This window comes from Borostomias antarcticus (assembly GCF_949987555.1).
Source record: "Borostomias antarcticus genome assembly, chromosome: 11".
Lineage (NCBI taxonomy): Eukaryota > Metazoa > Chordata > Actinopteri > Stomiiformes > Stomiidae > Borostomias > Borostomias antarcticus.
The window spans coordinates 26,837,879-26,855,378 of record NC_140244.1 but is presented as its reverse complement, the minus strand read 5'-3'; the positions used below and the strand labels follow the sequence as shown (position 1 = coordinate 26,855,378).

The window sequence follows — 17,500 nt, the reverse complement described above, 5'->3', positions numbered from 1 at the left end:
ACATGACCGTGTTGTTTATGTATTAACCTTTATTTATTGTAATACAGTTCTTATGTGTTCAAATCCAAATCGTTCAATACATGAATTAACGTACCCCCCCTCCCGACCCCCCCCCCAAAATAAATAAATAAATAAATAAATAAATAAAATAAACATGTTGATCTTCCACTCAGACTTTTGCTTCGATAACTTTAACCTTGACATCTCTGTCACTGCATAGAGAGAGGTACACTTGAGTTAGACCAAGGCGGTTGTAACAGTAGCCTATAGTCGGACCTGCTGGTCCTCTCAGGCTGATATAACTCAATCCTCCGACCTCGACCACCGGTTGCCGCAGACTCGGTCCAGTCCTGTTACTGCGGCCACACGCTGACAGGTAGCGCCACCTACTGGTCACTAACAAGAACAGGCCAGCCTGAACCACAAATAGCCCTGGTTGCCAGATTGGCTTCTGAAATGTGTAGTGAAATAAGTGAAATAATCTTTGCCTGCCAGATTAGTTAAAAGAGCAATGGTAGAACATTGAACGTCTACTTTACATAGGTAATGCATCTTTTCCCATCTTTCCATCTGCTGTTTTTCTATGTTGTGCATTTGATTGTGCACATGCATTTGATGTAGGCTACTTTCGTTTTTGTATTGTACTGTTTTGCACAAGTCGTTATGGTAAACAAGGAGCCTGTTAGCCTAATTTTGATTTGCTTAAAAAAGTACATATATATAATTGGAGCATATCGAGCTAATCGCTGTTCAGCTGTTAATTTTTATGTCAATAACTAATGAGGTAAATGTTTGAGTCAAGAGGTCCTCAGGGTGATCTGAGTTGCATCACAGCAGTAGAGACATGCTGGAGACAAGGTACAGGCTATTCTGGAACCGGCTAAGAGAACAAAAGTTATTTCACCCTCTTTAGAAAACCGGTTGTGTTGTTGCTTGGTGTTGTTGTTGCTGTTGTTGTTGACAACAGCAACTAAACAACCGCTGATTGTTGTTGGCAGGTCAGTATGCTGAATCAACATATATATACAAACAGACAACCATAACCTCAATACGTATTTATTAACCTTTATTTAATTGAATCACAGTGCTTTTGTGTAGCCAGCACAAACGTACAAATCGAAATAATGCAACAGATGATTTAACGCATTAAACCATTACTGATCCTTCACCCAGATAACACGATAGGGGGGATACATGCACTAACCTGGCAACCCTTGCGGGCGCCTCACCTTGTTTCGGTCACGTGACCTGGCCACGAAGCTGGTGGAAGTTTCGTGTTCCTGGAAGTGGAGCCCGGATAGAGGCTCGGACCCGGATAGGTTGGGATTTGGGGGGTGGAAAGCAGAGCTGTGACCCCAGATAGAGGCTGTGACCCCGGATAGAGGCAGGGACCCCGGATAGAGGCAGGGATTTGGGGGGTATTTCGTGGAGCCCGGACCGGTTGGGATTCAGGGGGTGGAGAGAGGAGCTGTGTAGCATTTCGTCGTGAACTTCATCATCAACCCCCTGAATTTGGGTAAGAGATACGAGGCGAATGTGGAAGGTCTCTCTCTCTCTCTCTCTCTCTCTCTCTCACACACACACACACACACACACACACACACACACACACACACACACACACACACACACACACACACACTGGGCTAGCTAGCGTTAGCTCTACCAGACAGCCATGATGACACCAGCTAGCTCAACAACAACTGAACCATGAACATGACTAGCCTGGTTGGGTTAGCCTGGTTGGGTTAGCCTGGTTGGGCTAGCCTGGTTGGGTTAGCCTGGTTGGGTTAGCCTGTCAGTTGGGCTAGCCTGTCAGTTGGGCTAGCCTGGTTGGGTTAGCCTGTCAGTTGGGCTAGCCTGTCAGTTGGGTTAGCCTGGTTGGGTTAGCCTGGTTGGGTTAGCCTGGTTGGGTTAGCCTGTCAGTTGGGTTAGCCTGGTTGGGTTAGCCTGTCAGTTGGGTTAGCCTGGTTGGGTTAGCCTGGTTGGGTTAGCCTGTCAGTTGGGTTAGCCTGTCAGTTGGGCTAGCCTGTCAGTTGGGCTAGCCTGTCAGTTGGGTTAGCCTGTCAGTTGGGTTAGCCTGGTTGGGTTAGCCTGGTTGGGTTAGCCTGGTTGGGTTAGCCTGGTTGGGTTAGCCTGTCAGTTGGGTTAGCCTGGTTGGGTTAGCCTGGTTGGGCTAGCCTGGTTGGGTTAGCCTGGTTGGGCTAGCCTGGTTGGGCTAGCCTGGTTGGGTTAGCCTGGTTGGGTTAGCCTGTTTGGGTTAGCCTGGGTTAGCCTGTCAGTTGGGTTAGCCTGGTTGGGCTAGCCTGGTTGGGTTAGCCTGGTTGGGTTAGCCTGTCAGTTGGGTTAGCCTGGTTGGGTTAGCCTGTCAGTTGGGTTAGCCTGGTTGGGTTAGCCTGGTTGGGTTAGCCTGGTTGGGTTAGCCTGGTTGGGCTAGCCTGTCAGTTGGGTTAGCCTGGTTGGGCTAGCCTGGTTGGGTTAGCCTGGTTGGGTTAGCATGTCAGTTGGGTTAGCTTGGTTGGGTTAGCCTGTCAGTTGGGTTAGCCTGTCAGTTGGGTTAGCCTGGTTGGGTTAGCCTGGTTGGGTTAGCCTGTCAGTTGGGTTAGCCTGTCAGTTGGGTTAGCCTGGTTGGGTTAGCCTGTCAGTTGGGTTAGCTTGGTTGGGTTAGCCTGTCAGTTGGGTTAGCCTGTCAGTTGGGTTAGCCTGGTTGGGTTAGCCTGGTTGGGTTAGCCTGTCAGTTGGGTTAGCCTGGTTGGGTTAGCCTGGTTGGGTTAGCCTGGTTGGGTTAGCCTGGTTGGGCTAGCCTGTCAGTTGGGTTAGCCTGGTTGGGTTAGCCTGTCAGTTGGGTTAGCCTGTCAGTTGGGTTAGCCTGGTTGGGTTAGCCTGGTTGGGCTAGCCTGGTTGGGCTAGCCTGGTTGGGTTACCCTGGTTGGGTTAGCCTGGTTGGGTTAGCCTGGTTGGGCTAGCCTGGTTGGGTTAGCCTGGTTGGGTTAGCCTGGTTGGGTTAGCCTGTCAGTTGGGCTAGCCTGTCAGTTGGGCTAGCCTGTCAGTTGGGTTAGCCTGGTTGGGTTAGCCTGTCAGTTGGGTTAGCCTGTCAGTTGGGTTAGCCTGGTTGGGTTAGCCTGGTTGGGCTAGCCTGGTTGGGTTAGCCTGGTTGGGCTAGCCTGGTTGGGTTAGCCTGGTTGGGTTACCCTGGTTGGGTTAGCCTGGTTGGGTTAGCCTGGTTGGGTTAGCCTGTCAGTTGGGCTAGCCTGGTTGGGTTAGCCTGGTTGGGTTAGCCTGTCAGTTGGGTTAGCCTGGTTGGGTTACCCTGGTTGGGCTAGCCTGGTTGGGTTAGCCTGGTTGGGCTAGCCTGGTTGGGTTAGCCTGGTTGGGTTACCCTGGTTGGGTTACCCTGGTTGGGTTAGCCTGGTTGGGTTAGCCTGGTTGGGTTAGCCTGGTTGGGTTAGCCTGTCAGTTGGGCTAGCCTGGTTGGGTTAGCCTGGTTGGGTTAGCCTGTCAGTTGGGCTAGCCTGTCACAGCACGTTCACCGCTGGGAAGTCTGGTTCATCGGCTGTCGGGCTAATCTTGTTGTTGTTGTTGTTGCGAGCTAGCTAGCTAACGTTAGCTAGACAGAAGGTGAGTGAACTAGCTGGTGTAACGTTAGCCTCTTTCCTTAGCTGAGGTCGTGAACTAGACCTAGCTAGCTGTATTAATAACTTAACAAAGAATAGATAGGTTGCAGTAATTGGGACGTGTCGAGATTGTTGTAGTGACAGTCTATGGAGGAATAGAGTTTGTATATAAATCTATGGGGGATCAGTTTGTAATCTTCATGGCGACCTCTGATAACCTGTTGTCGAGTGTTGTTGACAAACGGTTGTTGTCGTTGTTGTCGTCGTCGTCATAGCATTGGAGCATGTCGAGCTATTCGCTGTTCAGCTGTTCATTTTCTGTCAACTAATGAGGTGAATCTGAGTCGCATCACAGCAGTAGAGACATGCTGTAGACAAGGTACAGACTATTCTGGAACTGGCTAAGAGAACAAAAGTTATTACACCCTCTTTAGAAAACCCGGTTGTGTTGTTGCTTGGTGTTGTTGTTGACAACAGACTAAACACAGCTGATTGTTGTTGGCAGGTCAGTATGCTGAATCAACAACCCCTCCAGCTTGTGTCACTGCTCATTTCCAACCCCTGTGCTTCCCACGGAAAGCAGATCCCTAGATGATAGTGATGGTGTGGGTCATGGAGTATGACCATCCTATCCATCTATTCATCTGGTATATTTCCTTTCCTGGTTTCAGCTGACAAACTCCTGACTGGTTAGTCATTTGCATTTGCTGGCTCTCAGACAGCTAGTCATTCAGGCAGACGGACAGACAGACAGGCAGACAGACAGGCAGACAGGCAGACAGACAGACAGACAGGCAGGCAGACAGACAGACAGACAGACAGACAGACAGGCAGACAGACAGGCAGACAGGCAGACAGACAGACAGACAGACAGGCAGGCAGACAGGCAGACAAACAGACACAGTAATGGTCTGGACAGCCAAACTAAACTCCATGTGCTTACAGTAGGCAAAGCCACAGCAGTGATTAATTATTAACTGAGACCACAGCAACAGTAAAAGTTTATCACCCCCCCCTCCCCCCCCCCCCCCTCCACTTGGGACTGATAGGAGAGGAGGAGGAGAATGTATAATTCACTTCCTCATGGAGAGCTGCCGCGTTCCAGGATGACTACATGTTTTGTAATGCCAGTCCCGCTACTTTGACGTTCCCTGAGACACCTTTGCTTTCTCAGCTCGCCAGCGCTAGCCGGCTACGCTTCCCCACACGGGGTGCATGGCTCCCTCAAGAGCCCCAACCATATTTCCAGTGGCTGTCACCATTTGTCTCATGTGAATGTTGCTTAGCCTATTCTGCTGAGAGAATAATGAACGGTTTGTTTTTGAGTCATTTAAACCGTCGTGATGAACTCGCATCACGTTTAAGGTGAGTTACAAACACCCGAGCCGGGCCAGCTGTCATCACCAACGCGTGTCTTTATGAGGCTCTCACATTTCCTCTGAAGCCTATCACTCGGAGATAAAGCACAATAGGAGGTCATAGATGGTGAAGTTAGATGCCCAGTCAGCTGCCAACTGCATCATTATTACCACCTGCCTTGCCAGTGAACAGACGGCGCCTTTTAATATTCCAGCAATGCATGACCCTTGCTCTTTTATACATTCAATGACCTTTTCAAAACAGAGACTGATGTGTATTTTAGTAGATGGGTAGTTAAACTGTAACTAACGGATCACAAAGCTCGACCACGCTTCGTCCTCTTCATTACGACTGGCGAGATTAGATAGCGCTGCGTTTTGTGATGTCAGGCCGTATCTGGTAGGAGGCTCTTCCACGGAAACGGACAGGGCGAGTGTGACTGGCGTCTGCCGTCGTGTGTGTTTGCCGTCGGATGGTTGTCTGACCGTTGTTGTTTTGTTGTTGTTGTTGTGTTCCAGGTAGGCTGCCCCAGCCCTATGTCATGGCCAACGGGGCTATTCCCAAAACAGGCACAGCCAACGGCTACCCACTGAGGGCTCAGCTTCAGATCACCGGTAGGTCCTCCAGGGCTACCCCTTCTATTACAATACTATACACACTGTACGGTGATATGTAGACCAATCACATGCGTTTCCGCTGAGTGCGCTGTGCGTAGCAATTTCACTGAGAAGACAGAGCAGTAGGTCAAGACAAGTGTCACAAGAGTACCTGCAGCCGTGAGTAGTGAAAAAATGAGCGAAAACGAGGTCAGTGAGTTAGTAGCAAGAAAGGGATCAACGTCTGTGATTTGGGAGCATTTTGGTTATTATATATTAATATTATATATTAAATATTAATCACAATTATTAATCGCAATTACCATTTTGAATCAAATAATCACAATTATTATCTTTTGTCATAGTCGTGCAGCCCTAACACACTGTTATCTCATCTGTCATGTTCTCTCCCACAAATATATGGTGTGGTCACGCTGGACCGTCTAGTATGTTAGGATGGTGGGATTAGCTTTTTCCATCCTACCATAATGGGTTATGATGACTGAGGGTTTAAACTGGCCCAAAACAACTGGGGACATCAACAGGAAGCCGCTGGATATTTCTCCAGGAAGTCTCACAAAATGGTGGTGAAAGAGACATTTTGTCAACACTTTTTACCCGCTTTTCACAAATATATTTATTGGTTTTAGTTTAAACATCAACGTCACAATACAAACGCCAACCCCCATCCAAACCCTACAACCCATATCCACAGGGTACAAAATAAGTAATATAGAAATATGTACTAAATGAACAGGACAAAATATATAGAATTAAAACAAAACTACAAAGAGGGATTCATTGTACAGGATATAAAGTACAAAATGCAATTAGTATTTTATGATCAGTAACAACATACTCAAACTGTTAGTGCACTTAGCTAGAGAATCCAGGTCCCAAAGGATTGCTTTCCATAAAATACATGAAATATCCCCATATCTCCTGAATGACTTCCGCTTTCCCTTTGATGGCATAAGTCCATTTATGAGAGGTTCCTAAACCAATTCTAACATCTGGTTTACTGGTAGTTTTTATACTATTTGTGACAATAAATCAATTTCATCAATCCAAAATTCCATGATTTGGGCCAATGTACCTTTCTCCAAATTACAATTAAAACACTGGTCTGGAATATTGCGATCAAAACGATTGAGTAGAGAAGGCGGAATGTATGTGCACATAATCCACTTATACTATAACAGTTAAAATCTTGTATTAATCGTCTGAACCCGGGTATTATGACACACTTCTCACTCTCCCGATCTTCAAGTGTAATATCTGTATTCAAATCTTTGCACCAAGCCAATCTCTTCCTCTCTGAGGATTCCTCTCATATCAGGACAAGTGAATTATTCATCAAAGATCCCGTCCGTGGCTGTACCAGTAATATAGCAGCCTTTCTCTAAAGCTGAAAGAGGTGGCAGAAGAACAGAGTTATTTTGAGTCTTTGAGTCTCCTCATCTGTCGATACTTAAAGAAATGTTTTGACGGTTGGAGTCAGGAGTACCTCATCAGCGTACAGATCTATAATCTTCTTTTCTTTTCATAATCTCTTATTATTATTATTATTTTTTAAACCAAACTGAACCCTCACTGGAGCTTCTTGGGAAGCGTTTTGCGGCAGGTTTGTCTCTCACTCCTGTCTTCACTGTTTCACTGTTTCAGTGCTATCAGCCAAACTGAAAGATAACAAGAAGAACTGGTTTGGGCCCAGTCCGTACGTGGAGGTCGCCGTGGACGGACAGTCCAAGAAGACGGAGAGATGCAACAACACACACAGTCCCAAATGGAAGCAACCTCTCACCGTGTAAGTGGTGTGTGATGTTAACCTGGGTGTGTGGTGTTAACCTGGGTGTGTGTGATGTTAACCTGGGTGTGTGTGGGGTTAACCTGGGTGTGTGATGTTAACCTGGGTGTGTGATGTTAACCTGGGTGTGTGTGGTGTTAACCTGGGTGTGTGGTGTTAGCCTGGGTGTGTGTGGTGTTAACCTGGGTGTGTGTGGTGTTAACCTGGGTGTGTGGTGTTAGCCTGGGTGTGTGTGGTGTTAACCTGGGTGTGTGGTGTTAACCTGGGTGTGTGATGTTAACCTGGGTGTGTGTGGTGTTAACCTGGGTGTGATGTGTTAACCTGGGTGTGTGTGGTGTTAACCTGGGTGTGTGATGTTAACCTGGGTGTGTGTGGTGTTAACCTGGGTGTGTGGTGTTAACCTGGGTGTGTGTGATGTTAACCTGGGTGTGTGTGGTGTTAACCTGGGTGTGTGGTGTTAACCTGGGTGTGTGTGGTGTTAACCTGGGTGTGTGGTGTTAACCTGGGTGTGTGGTGTTAACCTGGGTGTGTGATGTTAACCTGGGTGTGTGTGATGTTAACCTGGGTGTGTGATGTTAACCTGGGTGTGTGTGGTGTTAACCTGGGTGTGTGATGTTAACCTGGGTGTGTGTGGTGTTAACCTGGGTGTGTGTGGGGTTAACCTGGGTGTGTGTGGTGTTAACCTGGGTGTGTGTGGTGTTAACCTGGGTGTGTGTGATGTTAACCTGGATGTGTGTGGTGTTAACCTGGGTGTGTGTGGTGTTAACCTGGGTGTGTGGTGTTAACCTGGGTGTGTGGTGTTAACCTGGGTGTGTGGTGTTAACCTGGGTGTGTGTGATGTTAACCTGGGTGTGTGATGTTAACCTGGGTGTGTGTGGTGTTAACCTGGGGTGTGAGGTGTTAACCTGGGTGTGTGATGTTAACCTGGGTGTGTGTGGTGTTAACCTGGGTGTGTGATGTTAACCTGGGTGTGTGTGGGGTTAACCTGGGTGTGTGTGGTGTTAGCCTGGGTGTGTGGTGTTAACCTGGATGTGTGGGGTTAACCTGGGTGTGTGGTGTTAACCTGGGTGTGTGTGGTGTTAACCTGGGTGTGTGATGTTAGCCTGGGTGTGTGGTGTTAACCTGGGTGTGTGTGGTGTTAACCTGGGTGTGTGTGATGTTAGCCTGGGTGTGTGGTGTTAACCTGGGTGTGTGTGGTGTTAACCTGGGTGTGTGTGGTGTTAACCTGGGTGTGTGTGGTGTTAGCCTGGGTGTGTGTGATGTTAACCTGGGTGTGTGTGGTGTTAACCTGGGTGAGTGTGATGTTAACCTGGGTGTGTGGTGTTAACCTGGGTGTGTGGGGTTAACCTGGGTGTGTGGTGTTAGCCTGGGTGTGTGGTGTTAACCTGGGTGTGTGTGGTGTTAACCTGGGTGTGTGTGGTGTTAACCTGGGTGTGTGTGGTGTTAACCTGGGTGTGTGTGGTGTTAGCCTGGGTGTGTGGTGTTAACCTGGGTGTGTGATGTTAACCTGGGTGTGTGTGGTGTTAACCTGGGTGTGTGATGTTAACCTGGCTGTGTGGTGTTAACCTGGGTGTGTGTGGTGTTAACCTGGGTGTGTGATGTTAGCCTGGGTGTGTGATGTTAACCTGGGTGTGTGGTGTTAGCCTGGGTGTGTGTGGTGTTAACCTGGGTGTGTGTGGTGTTAACCTGGGTGTGTGTGGTGTTAACCTGGGTGTGTGGTGTTAACCTGGGTGTGTGTGATGTTAACCTGGGTGTGTGTGGTGTTAACCTGGGTGTGTGTGGTGTTAACCTGGGTGTGTGGTGTTAACCTGGGTGAGTGTGTGGTTAGCCTGGGTGTGTGGTGTTAACCTGGGTGTGTGTGGTGTTAACCTGGGTGTGTGGGGTTAACCTGGGTGTGTGATGTTAACCTGGGTGAGTGTGGTGTTAACCTGGGTGTGTGGTGTTAACCTGGGTGTGTGGTGTTAGCCTGGGTGTGTGGTGTTAACCTGGGTGTGTGTGATGTTAACCTGGGTGTGTGTGGTGTTAGCCTGGGTGTGTGGTGTTAACCTGGGTGTGTGTGGTGTTAACCTGGGTGTGTGTGGTGTTAACCTGGGTGTGTGGTGTTAACCTGGGTGTGTGTGGTGTTAACCTGGGTGTGTGGTGTTAACCTGGGTGTGTGTGGTGTTAACCTGGGTGTGTGTGGTGTTAACCTATGACAGGGGTCAGGAACCTTTATGACACCGAGACATTTATTAACGTGAGACAAAGTCCCACGAGCCATCCTGCTCCTCGTTTTGGACTGACAGATATATGTCTGCATCACATGACACCCTTCAACTTTATTCGGTTGATTTTAGATCAATTATTTATTCAACCCAACATTATTGGCTGTGAGGGTTCTTCATTGTCTTGTTCCACTGACCTCACCTCCGCGTATCCATCCCCGCGGTTTCTCACCGATACCTGTCTGACTTTAACTGTTGGTTTATTTACAGTAAGTGTGTATGAACCACATTCCTCACCCTAACCCGGGTTCATATCCGCTGAAGAAAAACAAACATTGTTCTTGTTCTAGCACTGTGACTACCGGTGTCACTTGTTCTTATAAAACGCTTCCCTGACGATAACCAGGATGTACAGTCGGTTCACTCTTCACAAGTGTACTGATTGTAATTTGCTTTGGATGAAAGCGTGCTGTGCTGAATGACAAAAATATAAAACATTAACAATTCTAAATTTCTGTGGGAGACAATGAAGAGTAGTCTGCAGTTGCAAGTTCCCGACCCCTGACCCCTGACCTAGGAAACGCCTGACCTAAAGAGGGACCTTAGAATCCCCCTAAACGCTACTTAAAGCTCTACTTAAAGGTACCCAATGTAGTTTTTGACCACTAGAGCAAATTTGAGAAGGTGGTCCCCGAAAATCGCGTACTACATCATAGTGACGTTTCACACATTTTTGTTGTTTTCAAAACATTAGCTAAATATCATTTTGCGAAGATATTAAAAGGTAGGAACGACATTCAAGTGATTCAACATGTTTATTAGACTACAAGGAACCATATAATCGAGGAAATCGGAAATAAACAAAGAACGGATTGTTTTGATTCACGTTTCGTTGGGTACCTTTAACATTCATCATCAGACACTCACACTCTATTAACTCTTAGCTAGTAACTCTTATTCATTGTTTTTTGATAGTTAGCTGAGCATCTATAGTATAGACCATGGGTTCCCAAACTCCATCATTGTGGACCTCCCCTCTGAAAACAGTGACACACCCGCGCCCCCCCAACCCCCCAAATTTGTCCATTTTGCAAGGCAGCCCATAACGCCCATAACGTTACACAGCTAAGTTAGCTCGGTGGCACCTGCTGCTAGTTAACGTTATGATGTTTTCACACAATACATTCATACCTGTAGGGGGAGGCTCTCTCTGCACTATCCACACATTTAGTATACATCTCTCCCATTATTTATTTAGATCTTCTGATCTTTAAAATCACGTTTCATTCACAAAAACCATAGAAAATTCAAAAACAAAAAATGTTTTCCTTTTTTTTTTTTCTCTAACCATCCCTTCCGCGCCTCCCCTGAATTTCTTTGAGGCCCCCCAGGGGAGGCCCGCCTCACAGTTTGGGAATGCCTGGTATAGACCATCTGTGTTACAGTATAGGGGGACCCTTTGAATAAAGTGTTGGTGTTTCTTGGTGTTGGTGCACGAGTGTGTGTGAGGACCCCCTGCTGGTTTAGGCTAGGGTGTGAACACACCCACAACAACACTGCCATCTTTATTTAGCTTTGCTCTGGACAGTCCGTCCACACAGTCCTGTCTTAATATAGAGTCCCCTCTCGCCTCTCCAGTTTCAGCCCTACTACAGGGGGGTGGGGTGGGATGGGATGTTCCCTGGGGGGCGGGGGGTGGGTTGGGGGGTGGGGTGGGTTGGGGGGTGGGGTGAGATGTTCCCTGGGGGGGCGTGGTGAACCACCAGAACCACTAACAAGTCCTTCAATCAGAGTACGGGGTTGTGTTGACAAGTGTAACTGTGGACATACAGACACTGTAAACCTTTATAAAAAAGTTGATATCACCTAATTTGATGCAACTGTTTGCTAAAATCAAATAGTAGCCTAGTCCTATTCTTTGGAGACATTCCCAATTGTCTTCATTTATAATGAATGACTGATGCTTGCTCTTCTATGAACGATTCACTAATGTGTGTATACGGGCGCAGCCGACGTTTTCTAATGTGTGTTTACAATGAAGAGAGATTGTTCCATTAGATCTGTGATCGATATCTCCAGACAATCTCTCCTGTTACCACTGGGGAGTTGATAGCCCCCCCAGAGCAAACCCAGTAGCTCCCAGCGGTTAAGGTGTTAGTTTCATGAATTTTTATCGCGGGTTCGAGCCGCGAGGAAGATGTTGACTTTTCTTTGGCTCTTTGTTACAATGAGGAATCAAGTCAGCTTTAGGTATCATCTCGGAATATCAACTTTATTTATTTGCGGTTTAAGCAACCGATATTATCTTATGTTTCTATGCATGTAAAACAAAATAATATCTGGATTAGGGCTGGGTTTAAAAAATCGATTCATCGATTCTGAATCAAATGATTCAGAATCGATTCATTAATCCCAATATCGATCTTTTATTAAATGAATTAATTAATAAATGAAGGTATGAATAGTTCATTAATTCATTCAATGATTCATTAATTACTTAATTCATTCATTTTTGGAAATCAGTATCGATGCCCAGCCCTAGTACTGATGTGTTGCATAACTTGGCAGTCATGTAATTAAGGTTACAGCTAAAAAAAAAAAAAAAAAACAGGTTTTAGTAACACTAACCGAATCGATATTGAATCGAATCTAATTGAATCGTGATAATCGATTCTGAACCTTGTGAATCGGAATCGAATCGATTCTTGAAATTCGACTCGATACCCAGCCCTAATCTGGATTACACAAAAACTATCTCTGCTCTCCGTGCCTCCGTGCTCGGCCCTCACCTCTCCTCCATGCCGCCCGCAGGATCGTCACCCCCTTCAGCAAGCTGATCTTCCGGGTGTGGAGCTACCAGACGCTGAAGGCCGACGTCATGCTGGGCATGGCCACGCTGGAGCTCAGCGACACCCTCAAGACCAACAACATGAAGAGTGAGTGTCCCCGCCGGCCCTGGAGAACGGCCGTTAGCTCAGGCTTTCACCCAGAGACACTTAGGCTGAGGGGACGCGTGTTCAGTAGGGGTGTTGGGGGTTGAGAAGCCTCAACCTTGCTGGTTGAGCACCATGTTCTGACCGTTGAGCTACATGGCAAGGCTGGGGCTCAAATCTGTCGGTTGGTTTGCAATTTTGAAGCTTTAGAATTAGAAGTTGGAATCAGAATTTCACTCTGTGTGTGTTCAGTTAATCATGTGCACGCCTACCACACACTTATATTCCACATGCCTTATCATGATATACTTGAAAATAAAGTAGAATGGATATTTTTTAAATAGAAAGGATATTTTATCGACAGACATGCAACTGTTTCAGTCATCAAAAGTAATTTAATCTTGTTCTGGTTGCCTATTACAAAATGGATCTCTTTGAATATATTCCAATTATCATTTGGTGTGCTGGGGATTCAAATCAAACTTTATTTGTTTTGCGCATTACATATACAAAGGCAACACAATGCATTTTACAGAGAGTGATGGGGGGGGGGGGTGGACATAGATCCTGCGCCTCGTTTCCAGAGGGAAGAAAAAAAACGGCACACCCAGGGGGCCAATATGAGAGAGCTGTAACCGTTCTTCCCTGACCTCTCTCAACGAGACAAGCTCCTGGAAAATGTTTGAGTCTGTTGGGTAGGATCATTTACAGAGCACTAAATGTGGGATAAATAATTCATAACTATCATAATCAGTAGAGTAGATGAATAGTTACAGAGATGTTACCATGGTAGGCCATTATGTGTTAGCTATTCTTATAACTAATATAAAACGCAATCATATTAGTTAACAGGCCTTTGAAATCCCAAGTGCATATAAAGCTTTCACTGCACGTGAAGTTTTTTTGGTCATCAATTTTTTATTGCAGAAATGTCATAGACACATCTAACAGTCAGAGTTACTCAGCAATCGAACAAAGGAAAGCGAGATGCAAAGACATATATTGAATCAGTAGTCTTCCTCGGATGATGACGAAGTCTTTGCCAGAGGAAGGGAATCTGATTGAATTTGTCCTCAACGCCTGACTCAGAGTTCAGGTCAGAGTTCACCAAGGTTAGCTGGCGAACTCCTCAAGTCAGCTTCGTAGTATAGCCCTCTGGTTATAGAGAGATCAGATCAGGCTACACTCCCCTCATAAAGACTGACCACTCCCCTCTCAAAGACTGACCACTCCCCTCTCAAAGACTGACCACTCCCCTCTCATAAAGACTGACCACTCTCCTCTCAAAGACTGACCACTCCCCTCTCAAAGACTGACCACTCCCCTCTCATATAGACTGACCACTCCCCTCTCATAAAGACTGACCACTCCCCTCTCATATAGACTGACCACTCTCCTCTCATATAGACTGACCACTCTCCTCTCAAAGACTGACCACTCCCCTCCCATAAAGACTGACCACTCCCCTCTCATAAAGACTGACCACTCCCCCCTCATAAAGACTGACCACTCCCCTCCCATAAAGACTGACCACTCCCCTCTCATATAGACTGACCACTCTCCTCTCAAAGACTGACCACTCCCCTCTCAAAGACTGACCACTCCCCTCTCAAAGAGTGACCACTCCCCTCTCATATAGACTGACCACTCCCCTCTCATAAAGACTGACCACTCCCCTCTCATATAGACTGACCACTTCCCTCCCATAAGACTGACCACTCCCCTCTCATAAAGACTGACCACTCCCCTCCCATAAAGACTGACCACTCCCCTCTCATAAAGACTGACCACTCCCCCCTCATAAAGACTGACCACTCCCCTCTCAAAGACTGACCACTCCCCTCTCATAAAGACTGACCACTCCCCTCTCATATAGACTGACCACTCCCCTCTCATAAAGACTGACCACTCCCCTCTCAAAGACTGACCACTCCCCTCTCATAAAGACTGACCACTCCCCTCTCATAAAGACTGACCACTCCCCTCTCATAAAGACTGACCACTCCCCTCTCATAAAGACTGACCACTCCCCTCTCAAAGACTGACCACTCCCCTCTCATATAGACTGACCACTCCCCTCCCATAAAGACTGACCACTCCCCCTCTCATAAAGACTGACCACTCCCCCTCTCATAAAGACTGACCACTCCCCTCTCATAAAGACTGACCACTCCCCCTCTCATAAAGACTGACCACTCCCCTCTCATAAAGACTGACCACTCCCCCTCTCATAAAGACTGACCACTCCCCCTCTCATAAAGACTGACCACTCCCCTCTCATAAAGACTGACCACTCCCCCTCTCATAAAGACTGACCACTCCCCTCTCATAAAGACTGACCACTCCCCCTCTCATAAAGACTGACCACTCCCCCTCTCATATAGACTGACCACCCCCCCCTCTCATAAAGACTGACCACTCCCCTCTCATAAAGACTGACCACTCCCCCTCTCATAAAGACTGACCACTCCCCCTCTCATAAAGACTGACCACTCCCCCTCTCATAAAGACTGACCACTCCCCTCTCATAAAGACTGACCACTCCCCCTCTCATAAAGACTGACCACTCCCCTCTCATAAAGACTGACCACTCCCCTCTCATAAAGACTGACCACTCCCCTCTCATAAAGACTGACCACTCCCCTCTCAAAGACTGACCACTCCCCTCTCATAAAGACTGACCACTCCCCTCTCATAAAGACTGACCACTCCCCTCTCAAAGACTGACCACTCCCCTCTCATAAAGACTGACCACTCCCCTCTCATAAAGACTGACCACTCCCCTCTCAAAGACTGACCACTCCCCTCTCATAAAGACTGACCACTCCCCTCTCATAAAGACTGACCACTCCCCTCTCAAAGACTGACCACTCCCCTCTCAAAGACTGACCACTCCCCTCTCATATAGACTGACCACTCCCCTCCCATAAAGACTGACCACTCCCCTCTCAAAGACTGACCACTCCCCTCTCAAAGACTGACCACTCCCCTCTCATAAGACTGACCACTCCCCTCCCATAAAGACTGATCACTCCCCTCTCATAAAGACTGACCACTCCCCTCTCAAAGACTGACCACTCCCCTCTCATATAGACTCAGTTGAGGCCCAGACTAGAGGTCTTCACAGGTCAGGTAAATCCGAGAGGACCCGAACTGGAACACATTTCCACGCTTTTATTATGGTCAATTGGGTTCGGGTGGATCCGATTCTATTATCGGGTCTGTTTATCATTATGCGTAATACCCGAGAGAATCACATGACGCGAATTCAGTGAGACAGCGGGCGCGACGTGAGCGGAGACACGCCAGCCACCACCAGAAGCCTACTTTGTGACAAATAAGCTGAAAGAAAATGAATATAAAGAGGTCAAACCTAGTGGCAGCTTTGTGTAGCCTTATTTATTTACGGCCGTTTCATTTCCATGCTGCCACATCACAGCCTGACAAAACAGCGATTGATCCTGTCGAGATTGAGAGGATAAATCGCAATTCCATCCAACTGTGATGCAACAGCATGCAAGCCAACAGCCGTGACAGCCTGAGAGATTAATGCTACTACTTGCTACTACTACCTGTCGGATCCGTAAAATACCCGATCCGACTCGGGTCTCGGGTCTCTGTCCTACTCCTGCTCTCGGACAAAATCGGGTCCGGTATACATATTTTTTTAAATGTTCGGATTTAGTCGTATCTCGGAACAAATGTCTCGGGTCCATCTCGGTTTCGGGTCCACATTTTAGACCCGAGAAGACCTCTAGCCCAGACTGACCACTCCCCTCTCATAAAGACTCTATAGCCGTCAATAACCTTTTCTCTGATGCGTTCAGGAAGTTCTCTGCCTTTCACCATGACGACAGCTGACCAATCATTTGATCCCTCCTTTAACAGGAAACCCTCCTAGGCCACCATATACAGCAGTTCCCTATTCCACTGAACATGACTTCCTCTTTATCAAGGGGAGGACTCCACAGTGCTGTAGATGATTGTGTTGTTGTCGTGGTCGTCGTGGTCGTAGCCTAACCGTTGTTGTGCGTTCCAGTCTGTGAGGTGGTCCAGACGCTCCAGCTGAGCGCAGACAGGGACCAGATGGACGTGGTGGGAGACCTGTCGGTCTGTCTGGACGGCATGACAGTCGACCCCGACATGTTCTCCACGGCAGAGGCCCACCACCAGGGTGAGTCACGGATGGGTGGATGGATGGATGGATGGATGGATGGATGGATGGGTGGGTGGGTAGGTGGGTGGATGGGTGGATGGATGGATGGATGGATGGGTGGGTGGGTGGATGGGTGGATGGAGGGATGGAGGGATGGGTGGATGGAGGGATGGAGGGATGGAGGGATGGATGGGTGGATGGATGGATGGATGGATGAATGGATGGGTGGATGGATGGATGGATGGATGAATGGGTGGATGGGTGGATGGAACGAACGAACAAGCTTTGTCGATAGGCACCTTAAAGCCACAGCTCAGAGTTGCTGCAACTAGCCGGCCGCTTGCAATAATAGTGTGTCAACACCTTTGAATAGCAGCAGTAACGCCCAAATCCCCCTCAGGGATTATTCAAGTTCATCATCTTTAATGCTTAAAGCTTGTGTTGTTACCGCAGTCCTGGCCTCCGCCCATATAGTTTAAGCTTTGTTGGTAAACACGGCTAACAGCGGGCTAGCTAGTCCTGGACCCATATATGTTCATTCTCTAAGCTTTGTTGGTAAACACGGCTAACAGCGGGCTAGCTACCTGGGGCGGTGCGCCACTCTTTCTCCAGCTCTGAACTGTGGCTTTAAAGGGATATTTCACAGATGAAACGGGACAGTTCACAAAATAAACCCTCTTCTGTGCCCCAGGTACATCCAACGGAGAATCCCAACTGAACGGAGATCACCATGGTGATGCTGTCAGGTATGGCAGACAGGAGGGGGGCGGGGCTTCAGTTCCACTCAACTGATTTGAATTCAGTTTATTATTTCAAGGGGGCAACAATTTA

At 47.5% G+C, this 17,500-nt stretch overlaps 1 protein-coding gene across 2 annotated transcripts in view; it reads left to right on the top strand.

Moving 5' to 3' along the window:
- Positions 1–1,316: 1,316 nt before the first annotated feature.
- LOC311314745 (E3 ubiquitin-protein ligase Itchy-like) overlaps positions 1,317–17,500 on the top strand; it is a 41,493-nt gene continuing 25,309 nt past the window's right edge. For both annotated transcript variants that reach the window (XM_084445222.1, XM_084445221.1), the window contains exons 1-6: positions 1,317–1,516; positions 5,492–5,587; positions 7,235–7,376; positions 12,392–12,516; positions 16,553–16,687; positions 17,361–17,415. In XM_084445222.1, coding sequence (XP_084301348.1) covers positions 5,515–5,587; positions 7,235–7,376; positions 12,392–12,516; positions 16,553–16,687; positions 17,361–17,415 — 530 coding nt within the window. In that variant the 5' untranslated portion in view covers positions 1,317–1,516; positions 5,492–5,514. The remainder of the gene's footprint in view (positions 1,517–5,491; positions 5,588–7,234; positions 7,377–12,391; positions 12,517–16,552; positions 16,688–17,360; positions 17,416–17,500) is intronic.